This window comes from Narcine bancroftii, chromosome 1 (assembly GCF_036971445.1).
Source record: "Narcine bancroftii isolate sNarBan1 chromosome 1, sNarBan1.hap1, whole genome shotgun sequence".
In the NCBI taxonomy this organism is placed as follows: domain Eukaryota; kingdom Metazoa; phylum Chordata; class Chondrichthyes; order Torpediniformes; family Narcinidae; genus Narcine; species Narcine bancroftii.
This window is the reverse complement of record NC_091469.1, coordinates 426,793,545-426,817,277: the sequence shown is the minus strand read 5'-3', so window position 1 is coordinate 426,817,277 and position 23,733 is coordinate 426,793,545. Positions and strand designations below refer to the sequence as shown.

The following is a 23,733-nucleotide window of genomic DNA, read 5'->3' as shown; positions in this document are numbered from 1 at the left end:
AACTCTTGGCTCCATCAGTAGTGTCTGAGTAACTGACCTAAGAAAGATAATTCACTAATCTCACAAGTTCTTATAGTCCTTCATTGCTGATTTAATTTGGTGTTTGTCGTCACAAACACCAAGATGCAATGAAAAGTTTTCCTTTTCATCCCATCCATGTAAGTCAACCCATACTTAAGTTAAATAGGCAGTGCAATTATAAAACAAAGTGCAGAATTTTGTGTTACAGTAAGGTAGAGTGCAGGATATTACCTTTGTCATCCAGTAGCCACCTTTGGTTTGGTTGGTTGCAAACTAAGTCACCACAGAATAACTATGCCATGGGTTCAAGGGATGGCCAGCACTTTATGCTACTTGTGGTCAAGCACCAGGTGAGCACAGAAGACTCCTAAATAGTTGAGGTTCATTTTAACATGTGCTGCTCATAAAGTCATATGTTCAGTCAATGGCAACTCTGTGCAATGGCATACTGCAATCCTTGCTTTGAATATAAATCAGTAGTAACCTCCCTTATAAATCAGTGGACACAAACTGTGAGATGCCTCCAATTTCACCCTGAAATTAGTTTGGCATAAAGATGTCTGTGGCAACAGCAGGGTGCACTAAGCTGCAATTGAGGCCACAATGGGTGGCAAATTTCACGGGGACAGATGTGAGGAACAGCCATCCTTCATGTGGGTTCTTACTGAGGTTGAAATAGGAGAATTGCTGGACTCATAAAAAATCTCCTCATATTCAACCTTGTCCTGCTCTGTGTTCTGTACATTCTGCCAATCACAGTTTATCTCAATGGAGACAAATTCCCTATGTCTGGGTCCAGTTTGTGGAGAAATGATGGTCAGGACAAATTCACATGACTGCTAATGTATCACTCTTTGTAGATGTAAGCAACTGTGAAGAATCTAGCAAGCACTATATATTTGATGATTTCCAGTCACAGCCCGTGGTAATTAACGTGATCGCTATGAATAGCTCTAGTGTGGGAAGAGAGGAGATGCTGGTATTGTGGGGGAACTTCCTGTGGCAAATGTGAATTCACTTAATCTGCTGTGGAAGATCAAGAGAGACACTAGCTACATTATTAGGTCCAAAACAGCAGTCATCAAAATGAAATTGTACACAGATGCCACAGTGGGCTGACTCAACACACTTCTGTTCATAGGATCACTGACACTGTTTTTCAATACTGTTTATTTGTGGTTCTCTCGAATTTTCTAATCACATCATCTTACAATCAATGACCTTAAGGATCAGTATTCTACTGATATTGGTTGGATATTCTGTTTGGTTTATTTCTAATACTAGATACAGAAGTCCTCTCATTTTCTACTTTTTAACATAGAGGTTAGGAACAAATAATATTGAAGCTGCAGCTAGCTGCTACAAGCGATGGCTCTGCGGAGCCTATAGCACAGGAGAGGTTATAGCTGTATGCAGGTTAGCTCAGAAAGAGCAAGCTGTTCCCAAAAAGAACCACACAAACCCCAGTTGAGTGTAGTTAACACTGAGCTTTATTGGGCTCACAGCCCTGCTTTTATTCTAAAGCTGAGGGGTGTGGTCAAAGCCCCCTCAGCACTGATTGGTGCATTTGCGATCCACTTTCCTTGATAGGCCAGTTAGGTTTCTTTAGTTGTGGTCAATCGGAGGGCAGCGCTGCGGGCCCCGTGCAGCCTGCTGGATCATTGCGTATATCCTTCATTTTGTGAGGCACTCGAGGGGGCTGTGAGGGGCCGCCACAAAGCTACACATTCGAGGTTTCTTCTCAACCAATCTTAACACATTATTTATTACTGTTAAAATCTCACAGAGGGATTATTATTCTCTCTCTTTTCATTGAAGTTGTGCAGAAATTAAAAACATATTTATTCATGAATATGTTTAATGCCAAAAAGAATAATCTCTTTCACTTGGGTGAATTCTTTTCTGTATATCCACTAACCCTATATCTTTCATTAAATCTATTGCTATTTTAGGTACTTTATTTTTCATTATTTTATCACCTGATCTATCCAATTTAAGCTCCAAAGTAAAATTAAAATCTTCACCTAATATAATTTTTCCTTTAGCATTAGATAAAAGTTGAGTATCAAGCGCGAGTTCTATCTGATCATTCACCTTAATTTTGTCAAATTTATTGGAGGAAGAACAAAAAATAGGTTATAGATATAGGTTAAATACAACATTGCTGAAGAAAAAAGTATTTTGCAACTTTATGAGACAACATTTTTTTCTCAAATAACGATTCAGTAACAAGTAAGTTTATAATATGGGATTCTATGAAGGCATATCTAAGAAGTCAAATAATAAGTTATACTTCAAAAGTAAAGAGGTGGATCGGTTGGAAAAAGAAATAATGAAATTAGAGAAGGAAATACAAGTGCAAAAAACTGAGGAGAAAAGAATATTGTTCGAATCAAAAATAAAGGTTTAATACAATACAAACTTACAGAATAGAGAGAGATATAATTAGGCCACATCAAAAAATGTTATAAATTAGGTGAAAGAGTGGAACTCTGTAGTAAGCTAGAAGAAGAAGCTAAAATTTGGAAAACCCTGATGGTCCAAGTTTCTTTGGCAAGACACTGAAGTACTGATCATGGGAAATCAGTTTGTGTACATCCAACGAGCAAAGAATCTCTCTCTGAAACCAACAAGAACCTTCCTGAGGGTTTACCGTTTATCTTTTCACTGAAGCCTGGTGAAAATTCATAACAGTTAAAATTTATGCACAGTATAAGAATTGCCTGATACCAGTGAACTTGGCAGAGTGAGAAGTGAGATGGATTTTGAATGAAAGAACTTTTCTGAACATATACACATTACAAACATGTGCGCTTAGAATTAGAAGGGGGTTAAGGTAGGTTAAGTGAAAAGTAGTAAGTTCAAGTTTGATCCTGTTTTTTATGTTTAAAGAAAATTAAAAGCAACATTTATTTAAGTAAAAGAAAATTAGGTGAAAGTACTAGCATGGCAATTAAAAGCAGAGCAAGTTTGTAGAACAATAAGTGCTACTAAGAAAAGTACTGATCAAGTTACATAAAATGCTGGAAATAAATGATAATTTTAAGGAATTTTATGCCAAACTTTATCAATCAGCATCTATGAAAGATGATAATAAAATATTTGTGACAAGTTAAATTGACTATGTTAGATGAAGATGAAAAATTAGAATTATCTAATACTTTCCTGAAATATAAGTTTATGAGACCTTAATATCATTATAGAATAATAAAGCACTAGGTGAAGATGGTTTTCCACCAGAATTTTATAAAGTATTTAAGGAATTATTGGTACCTGTATTAATGGGGGTATTAGACCAAATGAAAGAGGTAATGACCTACCTGAATCTTTCAAAACAGCATTAATAAAAGTAATTCTGAAGAAGGGAAGGATTGTCTACAACCTTCTTCATATAGACCTATATCACTACTGAATATGGATTCTAAAATTGTATCAAAATTAATAAATATGGATCAAACTGCTTTTATTAAAAATAAATTGGCAGATTATATAGTTAAATTCTTATGTTTCATAAATATAGCACAAAGTAGAATGATACTAGAAGTAGCAGTTGCATTAGATGCAGAGAAAACATTTGATAGATTGGAGTGGGATTTTTTTTTGTTTATTACATTTGGGATTCCAAATACTTTTGTAAATTGGATTAAAGGGTTTTATGATCAGCCAAAAGCAAAAGTGGTAACAAATAGACAAATATTAAAACCTTCTTTGTTAGAAAGGTCATCTAGACAAGGTTGTCCATGTCACCTTTTTTTTATTTGCATTAGCAATAGAGCCATTGGCAAAAATAAGTAGAAGTGATAAAGAAATAAGGGATTTGAGATAGGTAATAAAGAGCATAAAATTAGTTTGTTTGCGGATGATTTTATAGTATATTTAACAAGAACAGAAATATCATTGAATAAGTTAAATATGAGATTAGTACCAGGTTATAAAGTTAATATTCATAAAAGTGAGGTGATGCCTATGGCTGATATGAATTACTCACAATGTAAGAGATTGACAAAATTTAAGTAGCAAAAAGAAGCAATTAAATATTTAGGAATAAAATTTGACAGAAATATAAATAATTTATTTAAGTTAAATTATTCACTGCTTTTAAAAAATGATAGAAGATCTGAAAAGATGGAAAGATTTACCAATAATGTTAATAGGATGGGTGAATTGTATTAAGATTAATATTTTTCCAAGAATACAATATTTATTTAAATCTTGTGCCAGAAATGTTCTTTTGAAATTTGAATAAAATTATATGAGAATTTATTTGGAAAGGTAAAATGTCAAGAATTGGTCTTAAAAAAAATTAACATGGAAATTTGATTAGGGTGGACTAAGATTACCAAATGTTTAAAATTATTATAAAGCAGCTCAATTAAGATTTTTGTCCTTCTGTTATCAAATGGGTGAGAAACAGCTTGGGTTCAGATTGAAATGAATAAGATTGAAGAAACTATCCCAGAACAAATGTTGTATAAATAGAATATGAATTGTTTAAAGGAAAAATGGAATTTCCAATTTTAAAACAAATATTGAAAATATGGAATGGAATTCATATGGAGAGAGAGGGATTAAAAATGATCCATTAGCTAAAATTTTGTTAAAACAAAATCAACTTATTCCTTTCACTTTGAATAATTCTTTATTTGATGATTGGTACAGTAAAGGTATACAGAGGATAAAAGATTGCTTTTTGGCATTTTTTTAACTTTTGAGCAATTAAAAGATAAATGTAACATACAAAATAATACAATTTTTGCATATTATCAATTCAAATCATATTTAAAAAAGAAATTAAGAACAGATTTGAGACTCCCTAAACAAAGTCAATTTGAAGGTATAATAACAGATTTATTTATTATCAAGAAATTTATTACCAATATGTATATAAAATTACAAGAAACTAATAGAAAAAAAGATTTATATAAATCAAAATTATGAGGGGAGAAAGATTTAAATATACAAATCCAAGAGGAAATAGAGTCAAAATTGTGTCAAGAGAGTGTTATGAATGCAGTTAATGCTAGATATCAAATGGTTCAATATAATGTTCTTCATCAGTTATAATATAATCCACATAAATTGGATGGACTTAATTCTAATTATCTGGATAAGTGTTTTCGATGTAATAAGGAAGTGGGGACCTTTTTACATTTGGTATGGACCTTTGTCAAAGTGGATCAATTTTGGAAATATTTGAGTGTATTGTTAGGACGAATTATGAAGATAAAGATGCAAAAAGATCCAAGAATATTTTTACTTGGGAATATACATGAAGAAGATATAAAATTGAAATTGGATTAATATCGAGTTTTTTTTAATATAGCCATAGCGACAGCAAAGAAATGTATAGCAGTAACATAGAAAACTGAGAATTTGGTTAAAAAAAATAGACAGATGGCATATTGAAATGCAAAATTGTATACCTTTAGAAAAAAAATACATATAATTTAAGGAATCAAATTAAAACTTTTATAAAATTTGGGAACCATATATGGATTTTATGAATAAAAGTCCATCCTCATCCTCCACTTTGCCAACCTCTCACAGTTAGCCATTATATTAAAAAATAATGTTAATAATATAAATGTAGAAGTAGGTATTCTTTCTTTTTTCTATTTTTCTTCCTCATTTTTTCTTTTGTGAGGAGGGAGGTTGGGGAGAAAATTTAAAAATTATTGTATCATTTTGTATGGTTTATAAAGCTACTGTATAACTTGTATTGATACAAATGATAAATAAAATTTTCAATAAAAAAAAGGCCTATGGGATGCTGCGATTCATTAATGGGGGATTGAATTTAGGAGTTGAGAGGTCATATTACAACTGTACACTTAGAGTATTGTGTACATTTCTGGTCACCTCATTACAGGAAGGGTGTGGAAGCTATGGAGAGGGTGCTGAGGAGATTTACCAGGATGTTGTCTGGGAAACAAGTCTTATGAGGCAATGTTAACAGAGCTGGGACTTTTCTCTTTGGAGCATAGAAGGATGAGAGGAGACTTAACAGAGGTTTACAAGATTATGAGAGGCATAGATAGGGTGGATAGCCAGCACCTCTTTCCCAGGGCACGATCATCAAACGATCATATGTACAAAGTTAAGGGAGGGAAGTTTAGGGGAGACATCAGGAATACGTTTTTTTTACACAGAGAGTTATGGGTGCCTGGAATGCCTTGCTAAGGATGGTGGTGGAGGCTGAAACATTGGGGGCATTTAAGAGACTCTTAGAAAGACACATGGATGAAAGAAAAATAGAAGGTTATGGGGTAGGGAGGGTTTAGTATTTTTTTTAGGAAGGAATATATGGATGGGCACAACATCGAGGGCTGAAGGGTCTGTAATGTGCTGTTTTGTTCTATGTTTACAGTCCTTCTAATTAGTCCCTGATTTGTTTATCTGGCAGATCTTCCCTCTCATCTCCTGTTTCCTTTAGTTGCAGGATTTATTCACTGTAGATCTTTTTTTCTAACTTAGTGGATTAAAATCCTATTGATAGTTTTATCTTTTTAATTAATTAAAACAATATATTGAAGACCTGCCTCAGATATCAAAAGCAAATGGGGAAACATTACACATGTACAATGCCCAAAAGCGAATGCTGAACAAATTCTTCGAAAGCTGATAAACGTTTAATGACAAGTTGGTTCTTAATGGTTAGCTTTGTGGTAAATTCAGCTATTGTGATCCAAATTTTGACTCGAGCATATGGCAGCGGCCCAACTATCTGGATCTGTGGGTGTGAGGCACTGGAAATTCAAAGCATTTGATGTGTTGGATTACTCTCAAGATACAGAACAGTTGGACTAACCAAATCCTTTGGGCTCCAAAAAGCTGCAGGGTGTTGAAGTGCTGTCGATCCACGAGTTCCTAAAGTGTGAAAGCAGTTAAAAAAAGTCTCAGCAGCTGATATGAATAGCATATCTTGGCCACTTTTAGTAACTGGCTGCAGCATGGAAATGGTAAAGATCCAGCTGTATCTACCCATCTCCATCCAATTGCTTCATTTATGTTCACCTTAGCAGTCTGACAAGATGAGCTAGAATGTTCAGGCCAGTGGACTAGACTGCCACCTTCAGCTCAAGCAGGCCATCGTCATAAAATCAGCAGGCAGAATGGTTTCCACTTCTCTTAGCTGTTGAATAGGCTTCGGAAAAATAAATTGACAACATCACTCTGTTCTTCATTTTAAAGGTTCACGAATATTATGCATAACCATTAAAACCAATAGAAGGAATGTTCTTAATACATTCTTTCAATCAATATTGTTTTCTCTCTTCCCCAACCTTTGTTTTGTGTTACTCCCTAAACTCATTAATTAAGATTGTTCACTTCTCAACTTCCACTAGTGGTGCTGTGTATGGAGGGGTGCATCCTATGTAGTTTAATCTTTTCCTATTCTTTCCAATGGATAAGCTACCTAAACCATAAAACATGACTACAACTATGAGCTCCAGTAGGAAATTACAAGTTCTCCGATCTCTGTGGAATTAGATTATGGAAGAAACCCATTGTAAACCCACCTTCCTGGAAAATATTCACTGTCTAAAGAAAGCAAGTTGGCAGCAGGAACGGTCCTGTCACAGGGTCATACAGCAATGAAAACAGGCCTGACGTGCCCCACCCTGACCAAAATATCCCACCCACACATCCTACTTGCCTGCATTTGGCCCATATCCCTCTATCTATCCTATCTTAAACTTCCATCCAAATATTTCTTAAATATTTCAATAGCAACTACCTCAACCAGAAGTTTGTTCCATACGCACACCACTTGTGTAAAAAAAAGGATACCTTAACTTCCTATTAAATCTCTTCCCCCTCACATTAAATAAATGTCCTCTGGTTCTCAGTTCTGGGCAAGAGGTTCCATCCATTCACCTGATCTATTCTGCTCCTGACTTTGTTCTATCAAGGAGGAGACCTCTGAAGTCAGGTGAAAGTAACAGATAGTGCTAAATAATGATTAACTAATACTCAGTAGAAGAGATTGTGAGAGGTTCCAGTGTATTGCATTCTAAGCAGGAAAATATTTTGATTTCAAATAAAGAGGTTAAACTGCTACCCGTTGTCATTTATCTTTCAAGCATTAGCCCTTATAACAAAATTAAAATGTATTAAAATTTATACTCAAGATTCAATTTATTCTCATGTAATATAACTGTGCCGTTGCTTTTGCCTGCTGTAAACCAGACTGATTCGCCATTGGCAGAAATTTCCTGAAGTGCCTTGTAGAGTCAGAGAAAGAAAAACAAAAGAGAGTCCCCCCAGAGTCACTGAGTGTCAATAGATTTGCCTCCAGCGCTCCTATAGCCTCCACAGCCACATAGAGTTCAGTCCAAACCATTGGCAACCCGTGATCTCAGCACCTTCAGCACCCTCTCGCATCCTGGTTCCGATACCTGGTACTTTTCAGCCAGTTTCAAGCCAGACGCCAGCAGTCCACAGCCCAGCGCGAGTCCGCCAACAGCCATCTCCAACGTCCCCCAGCCTCGCCTCGAGTCGCCAGCAGCCCGCCGCATGCGTAGGTCTTTCAGCCTCAGAACCCATCACTGGTCACCGTCCCATGGGTCATCTCCTCTGCTTCTCCTTCTCATTTACTCCCCACTTACTGCACGGGTCCTTTGCTCCCCTGAAGTCTGCAACCCCTCGTGGCCGCTGTCGATCATAGACACTGCCATCTTGGGTGCAAACCCCATGGTCACAGGATTTTAAATAAAACTATCATCGGCTCCTTTAACGGGCTATTCAAAGCCTGTGCAGAGCTGATGGCAGTTGACTGGTCAGTTGAACTCCACAGGAGCGCTGTATCTCCACTCCTTGCTCAGCGGCAGTGCTGCCATTTTCTGAGTCAGAGTCCATAATGGCATCACATACAACCATGAAGTTTGTTTCCCTGCAGGTCAGGCAGAATTTCTACTTACCGGTAACTGTAAACTGTACTCAAGGAAAAAGATATGTACACAAAAGAAAGAAATGTAAACAAACTGTGCAAATACAGCAAAAATAAATATTCATTAATAAATAGTGTGCAAAATAAGAGTCCTTAAATGGGTAATTAACTCTGTTGTTCAGGAGTCTGGTGGTTGAGGGGTAGCAACTGTTCCTGAACCTGGTGGTGTGAGTCTTGTGGCACCTAGACCTCTTTTCTGATGGCAACAGCGAGAACAGAGCATGTCCTAGATGGTGAGGATCCTTGATGATTACTCCTGCCCACCAATAACAGTGTTCTATGTAGATTTTCTTGATGCTGGGGAGAATTTTGTCTGTGATAAACTGGCCTGTGTTCACTACATTAGGTAGGGTTTTCCATTCAGAGGTATTGTTGCCCCCATGATGCAGCCAGTCAGCACATGTTCCACTACATATCTGTAGAGGTTTGCCACAGTTTACGATGTCATACCAAACCTCGGCAATCTCCTTAGAAAGTAGAAGCACTGATGTGCTTTCTTCACATGACATTAGTATGTTGGGTCCAGGAAAGTTTCTCTGAGATTGTGACTCCCAGGAATTTAAATTTGCTCACCCTCTCCACTTCAGTGGATTGTATACCTCTAGTTTTCCCTTCATAAAGTCTACAATCATCTCCTTGATATTGAGAGAGAGAGATTGTTGTTAGTACAGTACGCTTCCGATTATCCAAAATTGCAGCAGTTCAAGAAGCATGTTCGATTCTCAAGGTCAGTTGGCAATGGTGAATAAATGTTGGCTTTCTGGTAAATGTCATTTTCCAAAAATGGAGTGGCAAATATTTTATGATTTTTATCCTATGGGATAGCTTCAGTATCTCCCATTGGTTTAAACTATTGCAAACATGGACTGCTACTGCACCAGCAATTTTGCTCTCTTTCACAATCTGTCACCATTCCATCAAGTCCACTTCCACGGGCAAATTGTACTATTGTACTGATGAGCCACTTAAGCCTCTGAGCATGATATTCAATAACCTTTGAAACACAAATTTGATTCAGAATTGGAGATGGATAGTAAAAGATTTAAATTCTGCCAGGAAGTTGCTCGCTGTCCAAGGGATTGTGGGCAACACGTCCTCAAGGGAAAATGGGTTTTTTTTTTCTCTTTTACGTTCATAAGCAGTGTTTGTGACTGGTACTGTCAGATTCATTGGTGTTCTTGTAACAACCACCTTTTGTTTTAAAATTGTTTAGTCTTGAATGAGGAAGGATTGTAAAGGAAAGGCCATAGAACAAAAGAGCCAAGCATTTGAGGTTAATTCTAGAAGGTTGGAATTGATAAACAGTGAAGTTGTGCTGAATTTAAATCAAACACTGGTTAGTGTTTTCATTGCGATTTTGAACTTACAGATCCTGGAGAAAGTGCAGAGAATATTTATAAAAGTGTTAACAGAAATAGGATGATAAATGGTGAAAGAATGAACAGACAGGTGCTCTGGTTTAATCTTCAACCAGAGAGCTTTAAAATTATGGAAGGGTTTGATGGAGTGGTTACAGAAAGAATGTTTCCATGTGTAGAGAGCGTAACTAGAAGCCATCAATACTGTATAAGCTAGTCACTCAAAACCTCCAATTAGTAATTCATAAACAAGTTCCTTACCTGAAATCTAATGAGTGTAAAGGTCACAACCAAGGGGGAAATGAAATAGTATAGGTGTGTCCACAGAGAGACAGGACAACTGCATGAGGGAGGAGAGGGTAGAGTTTTTTGCTGATAGATTCAGATGAGGGAGAGAGAGGATGTTCAAGGGAAGTATAAATTTCTTCATGGATTAGTTAAAATGATGATGGCCTTTTTCTGTATCATCTGTAGACCTATAATATTTCTTTTACTGTTACTAATACTACTTCACAGATTTATACATGTTGTTCTTACACGAATCTTCAATCTGTACAGTTATCTTGTAATATCTCGTGTTCTGTCTTAACCATACACTCTAATGTAATGAGTTTCCATTGTCTTGTGTCTGCCATTCCACCAGTCCACCCCTCTCCTTGGTCTGTTGCCGTCATTCTCATTATTTATTAAACTTTCAAGGTTCACGTGAGCTTAAAATATAAAAATTGCATTGTAAATCTCTTCCCAATTTAAATAACTGCTCTCCACTACAACTCTTGTTTCACAGCTTTTTGCCAAGCCACTGTATATTCTTGATGCCGCTGATCCTCCTATCATTTCGATGCACTTCAGTTCACTTAACAAGAATAATATTTGCAAATTTATCAAAAGAAATAGAAGCAGGGAGTAAGCCATTCAGCCCCTTGTCTTTCAGAGAGACCATGTCTAATCTATTACTTCAACCTTGTTTCTGAACTAAGCTTGTATCCCTTGATTTTCCTTAATATCCATCTATGGCATAACTTTCATCAACATGCACGATTCATTCATTAAAAATTATTCAAGCTTGTCAAATATAATTTTCCTTTGCTCATTCTCCTTTAATCTGTATCAATCTAAAGGGATGTTCACTTTCCCAAAATTGTTTAATCTTCACCAGTGCTAAAATAACAGGCCTGCAATTTTAAGGATTACCCCATTCAGCCTTTACAAATTTCCAGTCCACTGGCAGCACTACTGAATCCAATAATTGAGGGGCATAGCTCCAGTGATCCAGGTTCATTTGTGACTTCCAGTTTGTCTGATTGGAGATTGCAACTTCTCCCGCTGACCTCTGGGTTTCCTGCTGTAAGATGTCTCTTGTGAATGGTAAAGACAGGCTGAAGTTGATGGGAATATGGGGAGATAGCCTTTCAGGGAAAATGACTGGGGAATGGGCTGTAATAGTCTCTTTTCTGTCCTCACAATTTATGCCCTGACCTCACTCTGCAAATTACATTCAAGTATGTTTAAAAGATGCTAGAGTGTCCTTATTGCCCCAAAATGGATTGCTTAACTTGAGGGCTATGGGTGAGCTGTAGGGAAAAAATATTAGATTCTTGTTGAGTAGGTTTACATAGTTCAGCACAACATTGTGTGCTGAAGGATCAACACGGTGCTTTAATTTCTATGTCTATGTTTGATTTTCAGATCCTCCTCTGAAACATGGGTACAATTAGTATAAAATTGTAATGGTTGTTAATTCATCTTGGGATATGGCCAGTAATGTGGGCTGTGAGAGCTCACTGTGAAGCATTTAATAAACTAGCATAAAAGATCGTGGGAACTTGATCTGCACTGAATGCAGTTTTAGTTTCCACAATTTTTTTTCTAGCACTGCATTGTGACAGCTAAACCAGCAGAACCATGTGGAAACTGTACCCCTGTATTTCCTTGTAGCTTTTGAAACAAAAAAGGACTTGGGAATTGACAGAGGAATGCTGGAAAACCACAGCAGGACAATCAACCTTTGAATAGAAACAATAATTGAATACTTTGAATGGGATCTTTTAATTAAAACCATATTAGAATTACATCAGATCTGCTGACCATGGTATTGCTTCTTTCAGTCATATTAATACCAGGACTGCTGATCAGACTTGTACAGGCGTGGAATTTAAAGTGATGGCTCTGTTTGGTACCAGATATGATCTGATTGGGTTTGGCATCGGGCTAGCAGCCTGACAGGTGCTCTTGTGCACAAGGGAGCAGTTTGCTGTGATGCAGCTGTTGATAAAGTTCCTGTGGAGAAATATGACCCTTAGTTTTACAGTTTTTACAAAGACCTGTCAAGTTTAACTTCCCCTGATTGGAAATAAAATGGAAACCATTTGAAACAACTAATAAAACTGAATCCACAAGAACTAATTTGCACCTGCATTGTTCAACCCATTCAATATATTGTCCTCACAAGTTTTACTCCTGGGTTCTAATTTCCCTTTGTCCTTCTTAATACTTATTAATGAGGAGAAACCTTGATAGATGCAGGTGGTAGCTAAATTAGAAAGGCCTTTCAAATAAAATATTTTGGGAGAATGATTGTTTATCATTATCTACTTTTTGGGAATCAAGATAATTATTCTGAAGAAAATTGAATTCTGAAAGTACCATCACCAAAGCAAAGTTATGCAGGAGAAATTTATTTTAGAAAAATGACCTATCTCCTGGAACTTATTGCAGGTTCCTCAACAGTTCTCTCACAGTGAGAAAACCATGTGCAGAACTAGCGATAGCAATTCAGCCACATGTTCAGTCCAACGTTCCTTGCACCACATTTGCCATCACCATTAATACCTAGTGCATAATCCTTTTAAAGATTAGTAGCCAAGTGGTGTGCAGTTCCACATGGGGCGAGGCTAATTCATTTTGTAGTCTTTAGGAAAGAACCAGCAGGCCCAGATTTCCTTTTCTCCCAGTGATATGAGTAGTTAAAAAGAACAGAAACAGAGCAACATTCTAGAAATTAGGAGTTTACAAACTGGGACTCGATCCCGTCCCTTTGGTAGGGCGGGTGCGTGACTCGTTCCGCACCCATCGGAAGTCACTGGTATCCCCCACAGGAAGTAGCTAAAACTGATCTATATTCATTTTATGGACACGTGCCCTCATTATTACAGCGACCTAAGACTGAGCTGTTCATTTCCACACTCAAACCTCGTCCCAACGTGTCACTGATGACACAAGGACACATGCTCTGACGTCATCTTCCACCCAGGCAGCCATCAATTGATTATAAATTGAGCAGTAGCAGCTACACGGTACGTCTACATGGGTCAACAGTCCACCTTCAAGATAATTTGCCAACCTATGCAGTTTTATTTTAATTCTACCTGATTGGGCTGTACATGGGTAGATAACCTGCCAAATTGGCAGGTTATAAACTCATGTTACAATCCAATTTGTAAACCCTTATTGAGAGGAGACATGGCCACCTCTTCTGCCCTGGTTCCTGCTTTTCTTTTTCAAGTACTACTTCCTGTTGTCACCTTCTATCCCATTAATTACATATTCCCATTGCAGCCTTCCAGCACTGAGTGCCAAATCTAATTACTCTCTTGCCCATTCTTTCTGTTTCTATCCATTCTTTTCTTTCTTTGCCTTGTGCCAAACCTGCTGACTCATTTTCTCTCACTTAATCCCAACTGCAAAAGTTACCTTTGCCTATGAGAGCTCACTTTGACTGCTCCAGTCTATAAAGAGTCCTGACCCAAAATGTTGACTATTTCTAAGCATGGACACTATCTGTTGAGTTCCCCCAGCATCTTGTTTTTCCCCTCAAGATTTCAGCATCTTTGTGTTTCTCACGCTGCTTGGGGTTGACCTTGTCTTTCTCTGTTAACTATCATTCTTGGTCTCACTTTCTCCATATGTTCAACCATCAAGAACCATAATCCAAGCTATTGGGAGCTCAATTTTCAATACCTGCTACCTCCCAACAGATTTGTTCCTCTAATTCTCACTGACTATTGGGTGGTCCATAATACAAGACCATGAGTGTGGTTATACCTTTCCCATTCGTCAGTTCACCCATATAGTCTCAGTAGATGAGCCTGCTGTGATATTTTCCCTGTCGAGCAATTCAACTCCTCCCCCTTTCACTCCCCCTGTTCTATCACATCTGTAACGATGGAAGCCTGGAGCATTGAACAGCCAGTCCTGCCCCTCCTGTAACCAAACGTCACTGATGGTCACAGTGTCATAATTCCACGCACTAATCCATGCTCTACGCTCATCTTCCTTTCCAAAAATACTTCTTTCATTGAAATAGATACACCTGAAAATATCATATACCACCCTTTGAGTTCTGATGTTACCTGTAATCTTCACTTCATGTTTTTCCCCCTCCAGTTCCCTATCTACTCTGGAACTGTGGTTCCCATTCCCCTACAAATCTAGTTTAAACCCACTGGAGCATCACTAGCAAACCTTCCTGCAAGGATATTAGTTCCCCCTCCAGATCAGATGAAAACCGTCCTGTCGAAACAGGTCCATTGTTTGAATTTGATTCTCATTATTGCAAGCAAACTGCACATACATTCTATCAGGTGATATTTAGAGAATTGCAGGGGTTGGAATTCGTCAGCACCAAGAAAGTCATACACAGGCGTTCCTGTAATCCAAACTTGAATCTGTACATAACAGAAGTTGTCTCACATGCTTTGTGCAAAGCAAAGTCCTTCTTCTATTGGACTCATCAATACAGATGTCAGGTAATCTGCAGGCTGCAAATGGTGGGAGAAACATGGACACTAGGAGCAGTAGAAGGCCATTCTTCCCTTTGAGCCTGAACCACATTCAGTATGATCATACAACTTCAGTACGCTATTCCTGCATTCGCTTCATATCCTTCGATCCCTTTAGCTAATTGGGGTGCGTCAAACTCCTTCTTGAATACATCCAATGAAGTGGAGTCAACAACTTTCTGTGGTAGAAACTTTCCACCACAGAAACAAGCCTCGCAAAGTTTCTCCTCATCTCAGTCCTAAATGATTTACTTCTAAGACTGTAACCACTTGTTCTGGACTTCCCCAACATCAGAAACATTCTTCTAACCTGTCTAGTCCTGTCAGAATTATATTTTCCCCAACAAGATTCCATCTCATTCTTCTAAATTGTAATGATTGTAACCGTAGTCTGTATTAGTCTTTCTTAATATATCAGACCTGCTACCCCAGAAATTTGTCTTGTGAAGCTTCGCTGTAGCCCCTCACTAGTCAGAATATTCTTCCTCAGATTATGAAGCACAAACTGCACACAATACTCAAGGCATAGCCCCACCACGGCCATTTACAACTGCAACAAGGCATCCTTGCATCTATATCAAAACCTCTTGTAATAAAAGCCAATATCTCATTGGTTTTCTTTGCCACTTGCTATACCCATGTTCCAATTTTCAGTGACTGATGTGCCGTTCATCCAGGTCTTGTTACACCCCCCTCTCTTTCTGAATTTTTCACCATTCAGAGCTCAGTTTCCTGACTAATTAAGGCCTCCAGTATCTTCCCTGTGGCCAGGGAGGACAAAAAGATCATTGTCAACACCCCAGCCATCTCTTCTGGTAGTAACCTGAATATATCTGGTCTCAGGGACTTATCAATCCAGATGTTTTCAAGAAGATCCAGTATTTCTGATTTCTTAACCTCAGCGTGTTCCAACTCATAAGTCTGTTCTATACTGACCTCACGTTGATTAAGGTCTCTGTGAACTTTGAAGCATTCATTTAGTACCTCCCCTACCTTCTCTCCCTCCAGGTGCACGTTCACTCCATTATTCTTAAGCAGCCCTACCTTCACTCTAGTCATCGTTCAGGTCTTCTCATATGCATGTTCTGCTGATCATCAGGATCAACAGAACTTCACATTTTTTCATCATGTGAAAAGCAAGACCATTCTTCATAATGTACAGTGTCAGAGTCCTGTGTTGTGACAGGCCATTACTGAGAGTCTCTGTTTCAAATGGATGGGAATACTCCAATCCACATGTAACCTTTTGCCCAGTCTTCATTCAGAAACAAATGTTGACAAGCTAGAGGAAAAACATTCTCAATGTGATGTATCCAATGCTAATAAAAAAGTTATGGCTGTGGTTTAATTTTTTTTAAGGGATGATTGTTTTTGGTGTTTTAAATATCAGATTACAAAAATAAAGAATGGCTTATACCATTATACTGAACTAGTTGAGATCAACCATGGGAATATTAATACAATGTTTGTAATGTTTTGTAAAATGCCTTGTTATTGTGGTTTACATTTCTCCAGTGCACCTACAATAGTCGCTGGTATAGGATGTGTGCAGACATTTGTGTATTCTCACATGAGAGCAGACACACAAGTCAGTGAAACTGCTGTGTTTGCAAAAATTATTTGTACAAAAATGAGTTAGTCACGCAAAGGAGGACTTCTTTATAGAAGATGACATCATTCCAATGGTTTGCCTTATTAATGATGCACACTGGCATTACTTAAGGCATCCAGTAAATACCATTTTCTGTAACTGATATCTTTGACCCTTCTTGTATGCAGTCTGTGATCTTTGGCTATGATCCAAATCCCCTATCTTAAGTCTGCAAAAAAGGAACACTTGTTTCCCCAAGCTGTGAACCCAAAATTTAATCAGTATTGAAGGAAATGTTTACTATTTATGCCTGAAGAAGAAACACTAAAAGGGTTTATGTGGAGGCTATGACATGTTGAGTTAATAAACACCATTTATCCAGTTATAATTTAAGAGAATAGGTCTACTAAATAACTGTGAAGGTAACATGCACAAGTGCTGACAGATGTTTTTCTGGTTGTCTCAGTGATGGTTTGAGTTACAGTCTGAGTTCCTTGCTCTCATTCTCTCCTGAGCTGTGAGCCAGTCAGCTGTCATCAACTGGCTTGATGCACTAGCACATGATGGGTAGCTGGGCACAGAACGATGGCTGCACTTCACCAATGGTCAGTGGAAGACTGAAACAGTCAAGTATTTTTGTATTACAGACCTTTGTCCAAACATTCTAACACAGAGCAAATGAAAGGAAATATCATTTTGTTGCACTATTCTGACAAAAGCATAGTTTCAAAAGACAAAACTTTAAGAAAAGTCTTGTTTTGAAAAGAAATTTCAAGCTGCACAATTTGTTATTTTGTCAATTGGTGAATGTATTTTCATTAACTTTTCACCCTTGAAAAAAAATCACATGCCATTTTGAGTAATCTTTTTGAAAGGTTGATTTTGGGTCATACATACATATATATATATTTCTTTTTATATATATATTATTTATATGTGTGTGTGTGTGTGTGTGTGTGTGTAAGAGAGAGAGAGAAAGTGCAGAGGAGATTTACCAGGATTTTGCCTGGATTGGGAAACCAGTCTTATGAGGCAAGGTTAGCAGAGCTGGGACTTTTCCCTTTGGAGCGTAGAAGGATGATAAAGGTCTACAAGATTATGAGAGGCATAGACAGGGTGTACAGCCATCACCTGTTTCCTAAAGCAGGATCAACAAACATCAGAGAATATATGTACAAAGTTAAGGGAGGAAAGTTTAGGGGAGACATTAAGGATTTTTTTTAAACAGAGAGTTGTAGGTGCCTGGAATGGTGGTAGAATTTGGGGGGGGGGGGGGGGAGGAGGGCATTTAAGAGATTCTTAGTCACTTAGATGAAAGAAAAATAGAGGGTTATGAGGTAGAGAGGGTTTAGTACCTTTTTTTTAGAAAGGGGTATATGGGTTGGCACAACATCGAGGGCAGGAGGGCCTGTACTGTGCTGTATTGTTCTACGTGTCAGTATTTCAGTGGAGTAAAGGGCCCTGAAAGAGAAAAAGGCTAAAGTAGATTGGAAGGGAGCACTTGAAGAGAAGAAAGCAGAGCAACAATGGATGGATTTTCCAAAATAAATTGGGAAGATGCTGGATAAAAACTTACCAAAAAAAAGATGAAATATTCAAATGGAAAACTGTCACAACTGTGGCTGACAAGGGAACTCAAAGCCACATAAAAGCAAAAGAGAGCATTACAAGGAAGCAAAAATTAGTGGGAAGATAGAGGATTGGGAAGTTTATAAAAACTTGAAGGTAACTTAAAAACTCTTTTGCCAGTGCATGGTAAATCTGTGGAATTTGTTGCCTCAGGGGATTATGGAGAACAGGTCTTTCTTAGGGTGTATTTAAGGCAGGGATTGACATGTTCTTGATTAGCCAGGGCATTGAAGGTTAAGGGAAGTATGGACAGTGGGGCTGAGTGGAAAAATGGATCAACTCATGATTAAATGGCAGGACAGACTCAATGGGCTTTATAGCCTATTTCTGATCCTATGTCTTATGGTCTATTGCCATCTGGTTGGACAGTTCCCAGAGGGAATATTAGGCATTGTTCCTTCAATTTTCAGGTGGTTCATATGGAAATGCATGAGACCCATGGACAAATGTGTCGGCATGGTATTGGGGTGGGGAATTGAAATAGGTTATCACTGGGAGTTCCCTGTTATTGTAGCAGACAGAGCTGAAGTGCTCAACAAAGCAATTTCAAAGTCTGCGTCCAGTTTCTCCAGTGTAGAGGAAACATAACGGGAGTAATAAATGCAGTGTTGCTTCACTTGGAAGGACTGTTTGGGGCCCTATATGGTGGTGATGGAGGAGCTGTAAGTGTTGGGGCAACACTTACAGTTGCCATGGGGTAGGTTCCAAGGAGGCGATTGATGGAATGGGAGGAATAGACGAAGGAGTCATGGAAGGAGTGGTCACTATGAGAAACAGAGGGGAAGATGGGTCGGGTGGAGGGATCACATAGTAGGTGGCAGAAATGGTGGAGGATGACATGCTGGATGCGGAGGCTAATAGAGTGGTAGGTGAGGACAAGGGGAATCTAGTGGACATGAGGGTGGAGGGGGCTCAGGCAGATCTGTAGGTAATGAAAGATATGAGGATTTTGCTGTAATTGGGTGGTCGTAGTGTTTGCTTATTTTTGAAGACAAGACACCAAATATCACATCCCACTTCACAAGAATGATGAGATTTGATCCGCAATGACAAACCTGCTTATTTCATTGCCATAATAATAGCCATATAGTTTTATTTTACAGATAATGCTGAAATGAGAAGTCCACCCCCCAAAAAAAATTTCAGTCATGTCAAGTTTTAAACGATCCTAACTTCACAATGGATACACACAATTTGTGCAGCACAGGGAAAGATTATTCAACTCATCAAATTAGCAGAGTCCTTTGCAAATGCAATCAGCTTTATTGTACAACTCGTAAGCCCTAGCCTCACAGATTTTTTTTTTCTTTTCCCAAGATACTTTTCAACAATTTCTTTAATTACAATTAAAATTGCTTCTCCCATCATTTCAGAAGTCCAGATCAAGACCACAACTGGCTGGTTTGCCGGTCTCTTGTACTAAATTAGTGTCCTTTATTTCTTAGCTCATCTACCAATGGAGTTCCCCCACCTTCTCTTCCCCCTGCCCCCATTTCAAGATCCTTGATGATTTCAAACACTAATCATGTGCCATCTCAGTCTTCTCCACCTCTTGAAGAATTGTTTCAGCTTCAGCGGGTACCTGAAATTCTCAGCCTGGGACCAGTTCCTTACTTTTTTTTCTGATTCTTTTCTAGGATTTTTGAAATATGTCCTGTATTGTAATGATCAGAATTGGTGGCAGTAATCCAGTTTCAAATGAACAATATTTTATTCAGGTTCACATGGCCTCTTCTGTTTATGGTCTTCTATAAAGACCAAGTTCTTTAATGCTTTTCTAATTATTTGCTCAACCTTCCATGCAAAGATCAGAGATCTGTGCATTTATACATGTAGGTTTCTGTTCCTGCATTGCTTTAAATATTAAATCCTTAAAATGCTTTGTTTTTTATTCTTTATCCTTGTCAAACCTCTTGGTTGGAAGTGCCATTAATTAGGGCTCAGCTATTCTCAAGAACTAAAACAAAAGCTGGACTGTGACCCTGACCATGAAATATCAGATTCTATTGCAATGCTTTGTAGCAGTGAGATTTTTACAATTTACCTATTTCACAACCTCATTCAGTGAATTTCCATTCATTAAAATTAATGTTGAAAAATTGCAAGCAAGGTATGGGTTCAGCTTTTCCCCATAAGCATAGTAAATGTGTGTCAAGTGCCTCCAAAACAGTTATGCTTTGATTCCAATGCTCAATAGTTTCTAACAGTAATGAACAACTTGATTTCAGCACTTTTAGGTCCAACTCCCATGCAACATCCTCGTCAGCGTCCTCTATTTGTCATACAACTAACCATGAGCTGATATGGCTCAATGTCACACTTCAGAATCTAATCGCAACCCTAGCCACAGTACTGAAAAGATTTAAGATTGCCTTTTCACACTTGGCAATTACTACTTCCCTGTGTTTAATTATACTCCATCAATCAATCGCCAATAATCTTCCAAGCCACTGAGGAACCATATTATTAGCACATGGTGGTCTGCCTGCTATTAACTGCCAAGTCTACTGTGCATCCACAATATGAAGCTGTTTTTTTTTAAACTTTGGCATCGATTTAGCTTTTCAGATTTATTGTCAAGAGTACATGCATGACATCACATACAACACAGATTCCTTCATTTTTGTCCGGCGAGACAGAGTTACCATTGTTGGTAGTGCAAAAAAAACTACACAGAATATACATGTAAACAAATAAAGAACTGTAAACATAATGAATGTAAACAAACTGACTGAGCAATACAGAGAGAATAAAAAGTAAATCAATAAAGTTCACGAATAAGAATCCTTATTGAGTTTGTTGTTGAGGACTCTGATGGGAGAGGGGTAGCAGATGTTCCTGAACCTGATGGTGCAAGTCTTGTGGCACCTATACCTTTTTCCTGATGGTAGCAATGAGAAAAGAGTGTGTTCTGGGTGATGTACATCCTTGATGATTGCTGCTGCTCTCCAACAGCAACATTCTCTGTAGATATTCTCGATAATGGGGAGGATATCACCTGTGATGTGCTGGGCTGTGTCCACTACCTTTTGCAGGGCTTTACACTCAGGGGTATTGGTGTCCCCATGAGCAATGACATTGCCAATAGTCTACTCAGCATACCCAACCCACAGTGACCAATGATCTGACTGGCATAATTCTTATTCAGTGTGCATTCACCAAATCGGGAGCAAATCAGCACTTTTCCTGTCAGAGAAAATATCACAAGGCAGCAGTCCCGTTCCTAGTCCCAGTGAACAGCCCTGTTGCCAATTTATCTTTTGCAGAACCCACTTATATTTGATAAGTCTGCATTAATGGGTCCTGCCATTAGATGTATTACCTTTCCCCCTGCATTTGACCTCCCAAAGTGCAAGACCACTCTTTTGGATTGAATCCCATCTGTCATATCCATCTGTACTGTTGCAAAAGAGTCAAGAACTTTTCACCACATCCTCACCTGGTTTCCATTCCAGTATACAAGGTTAAAAGCTATATTTTCCAACTGAATGAATTTTGAAAATAGAATATTGCATGTAAATCTGAATTGAGTGAGATTATTCTTGTACAAATTATTAATTGCTGCTAACAACTGCATACTCTATGAAACCATTGTTCATACAAATTGTTCACAGTATCAAATATGATTCATTTACAGTTCTCTTTATTTTTCAAGTTCCACAGAGGCAAGATTTTTTTTTCTCTCCAGTATACTTGCTATATCTGAGCAATCTTCCAGGCTTTTGAATTTTACAAAAAAACAAGGCTTGGATTTTTCATTACTTTTTATCAAGAGAATAGTACATACAAGTTGATTAAAGTATACCTCTCATTCTCTGAGATACCTCTGAATTGGACTGCAGCAAGTTGAGTATAAAATGTAGAAGAGAGCCATGCAGAATTGATGTTTGCTAAGTTTATTCTGCATGATGTGCTTTTATTCTGTTCAAAAGAGGCATTAGTTTGGGATCAGATAATGATAAGAACAGACATGACCTTGCATTCCAAGTTTCTGATAACTGTCAGTTTTAATCCTCCACTCCAATTTATGCTTGTGATCTGCTTTGATGTTTCCACAGCTGGGCTGTTGGTGACTGGGGAGAATGCAGCCAAACGTGTGGAAGAGGTGAACAGCACAGACAGGTCCGTTGCACTCGAAGAGTTGATTATAATAAGCTGGAAGATGTGCACCAGATGTTATGCCCATTTCCAGTGCCGATTCGAAAACAAGCATGCAATACTCGTAATTGTCCACCTGCATGGAGTGTTGGATCCTGGTCTGAGGTACACTTCAAAGCTCTTAGCAAGATAACTAACCACTATCACGTGCTTTCTATAAAAAAAACCTGAATAGTTTCACCAACAATAAGCTGCAGGTTTGAAGAGACCCAATATTGCCAGTTCTGATGAAGAGCATTCCAAATAGCAGATTATGTTCAGGATGAAAGGATTTTACCATTTGATTGTAAATGCAGACATGAAATGAAATTATGCAAATAATAACCTAAGGGATGTGTGTGAGTCATTTACTTCTAGATATTGTGAATTGAACTATCTTCTGAATCCTATTACATTCAAGGTTTTGATAATTAAACGTATAATATGTTCAATAGTCCTTTAATAAATTGTATCAGTCTTGTGAAGTATCAAAACAAGTTATAAAATGAGCATCAGAATTTTATGCAGTGCATTTCAGACAACCTCCAAAATTTAACCTATCACTGTTAAATTAAAAGTGACTGGTGATGAGAATAAAAGTTATGAATAGCCACAGGTATGCCAAAATATCTTTATCATAACTTTTGCAATTTGATCTAGGATCACCTTCTCTATAGCTTCTTTGTAAACACCTGTCATTACACACATTACCGTATATACTCGTGTAATAGTTGATCCTGTGTAATACCCCCCCCCCTTTTATTGGCCCAAAACTTGCATGCTTTCCCTATCAACCCCTCCTCATTTTGGCCTCAACGGGCCACCCAGCTCCTGACACCCGACCGTGACCTTTCACCTTGGCCACTTGTGCATCTGAGCTCCCAACACAGCACTCCTAAGTCCTTCTACATGGCAGCATGCTCCAATCACTTGCCATTTAAATAATAATAATCTGATCTTCCATTTTTCTTTCCAAAGTGGATAACCTCACTTTTATCAAGATTGACCTTCATCTGCCAGACTCTCCATATTCTTTGCACAATTTGCTTTTCCACTCAATTTTGTGTCATCAGCAAACTTAATACACCACACTCTGTCCCCTCTTCCAGATCATTAAAGTATATTGTTAACATTTATGGGGCCAGCACCAACATCTGCAGTAGCCAGCTCACCACTGATTGCCAACCAAAAAAAAACTCCCCTATATCCCAACTCTCTGCATTCTATTGGTTAACCAATCCAATATCTATGCTAAAACATTACCCC

The 23,733-nt window shown here is 38.0% G+C and overlaps 1 protein-coding gene across 1 annotated transcript in view; it reads left to right on the top strand.

The window, feature by feature from the left end:
* Positions 1–23,733, top strand: part of LOC138760465 (A disintegrin and metalloproteinase with thrombospondin motifs 16) — a 213,277-nt gene that overhangs the window by 174,809 nt on the left and 14,735 nt on the right. The window contains exon 19 of the mRNA XM_069931104.1: positions 22,389–22,593. Within this exon, the coding sequence (XP_069787205.1) occupies positions 22,389–22,593 (205 nt within the window). The remainder of the gene's footprint in view (positions 1–22,388; positions 22,594–23,733) is intronic.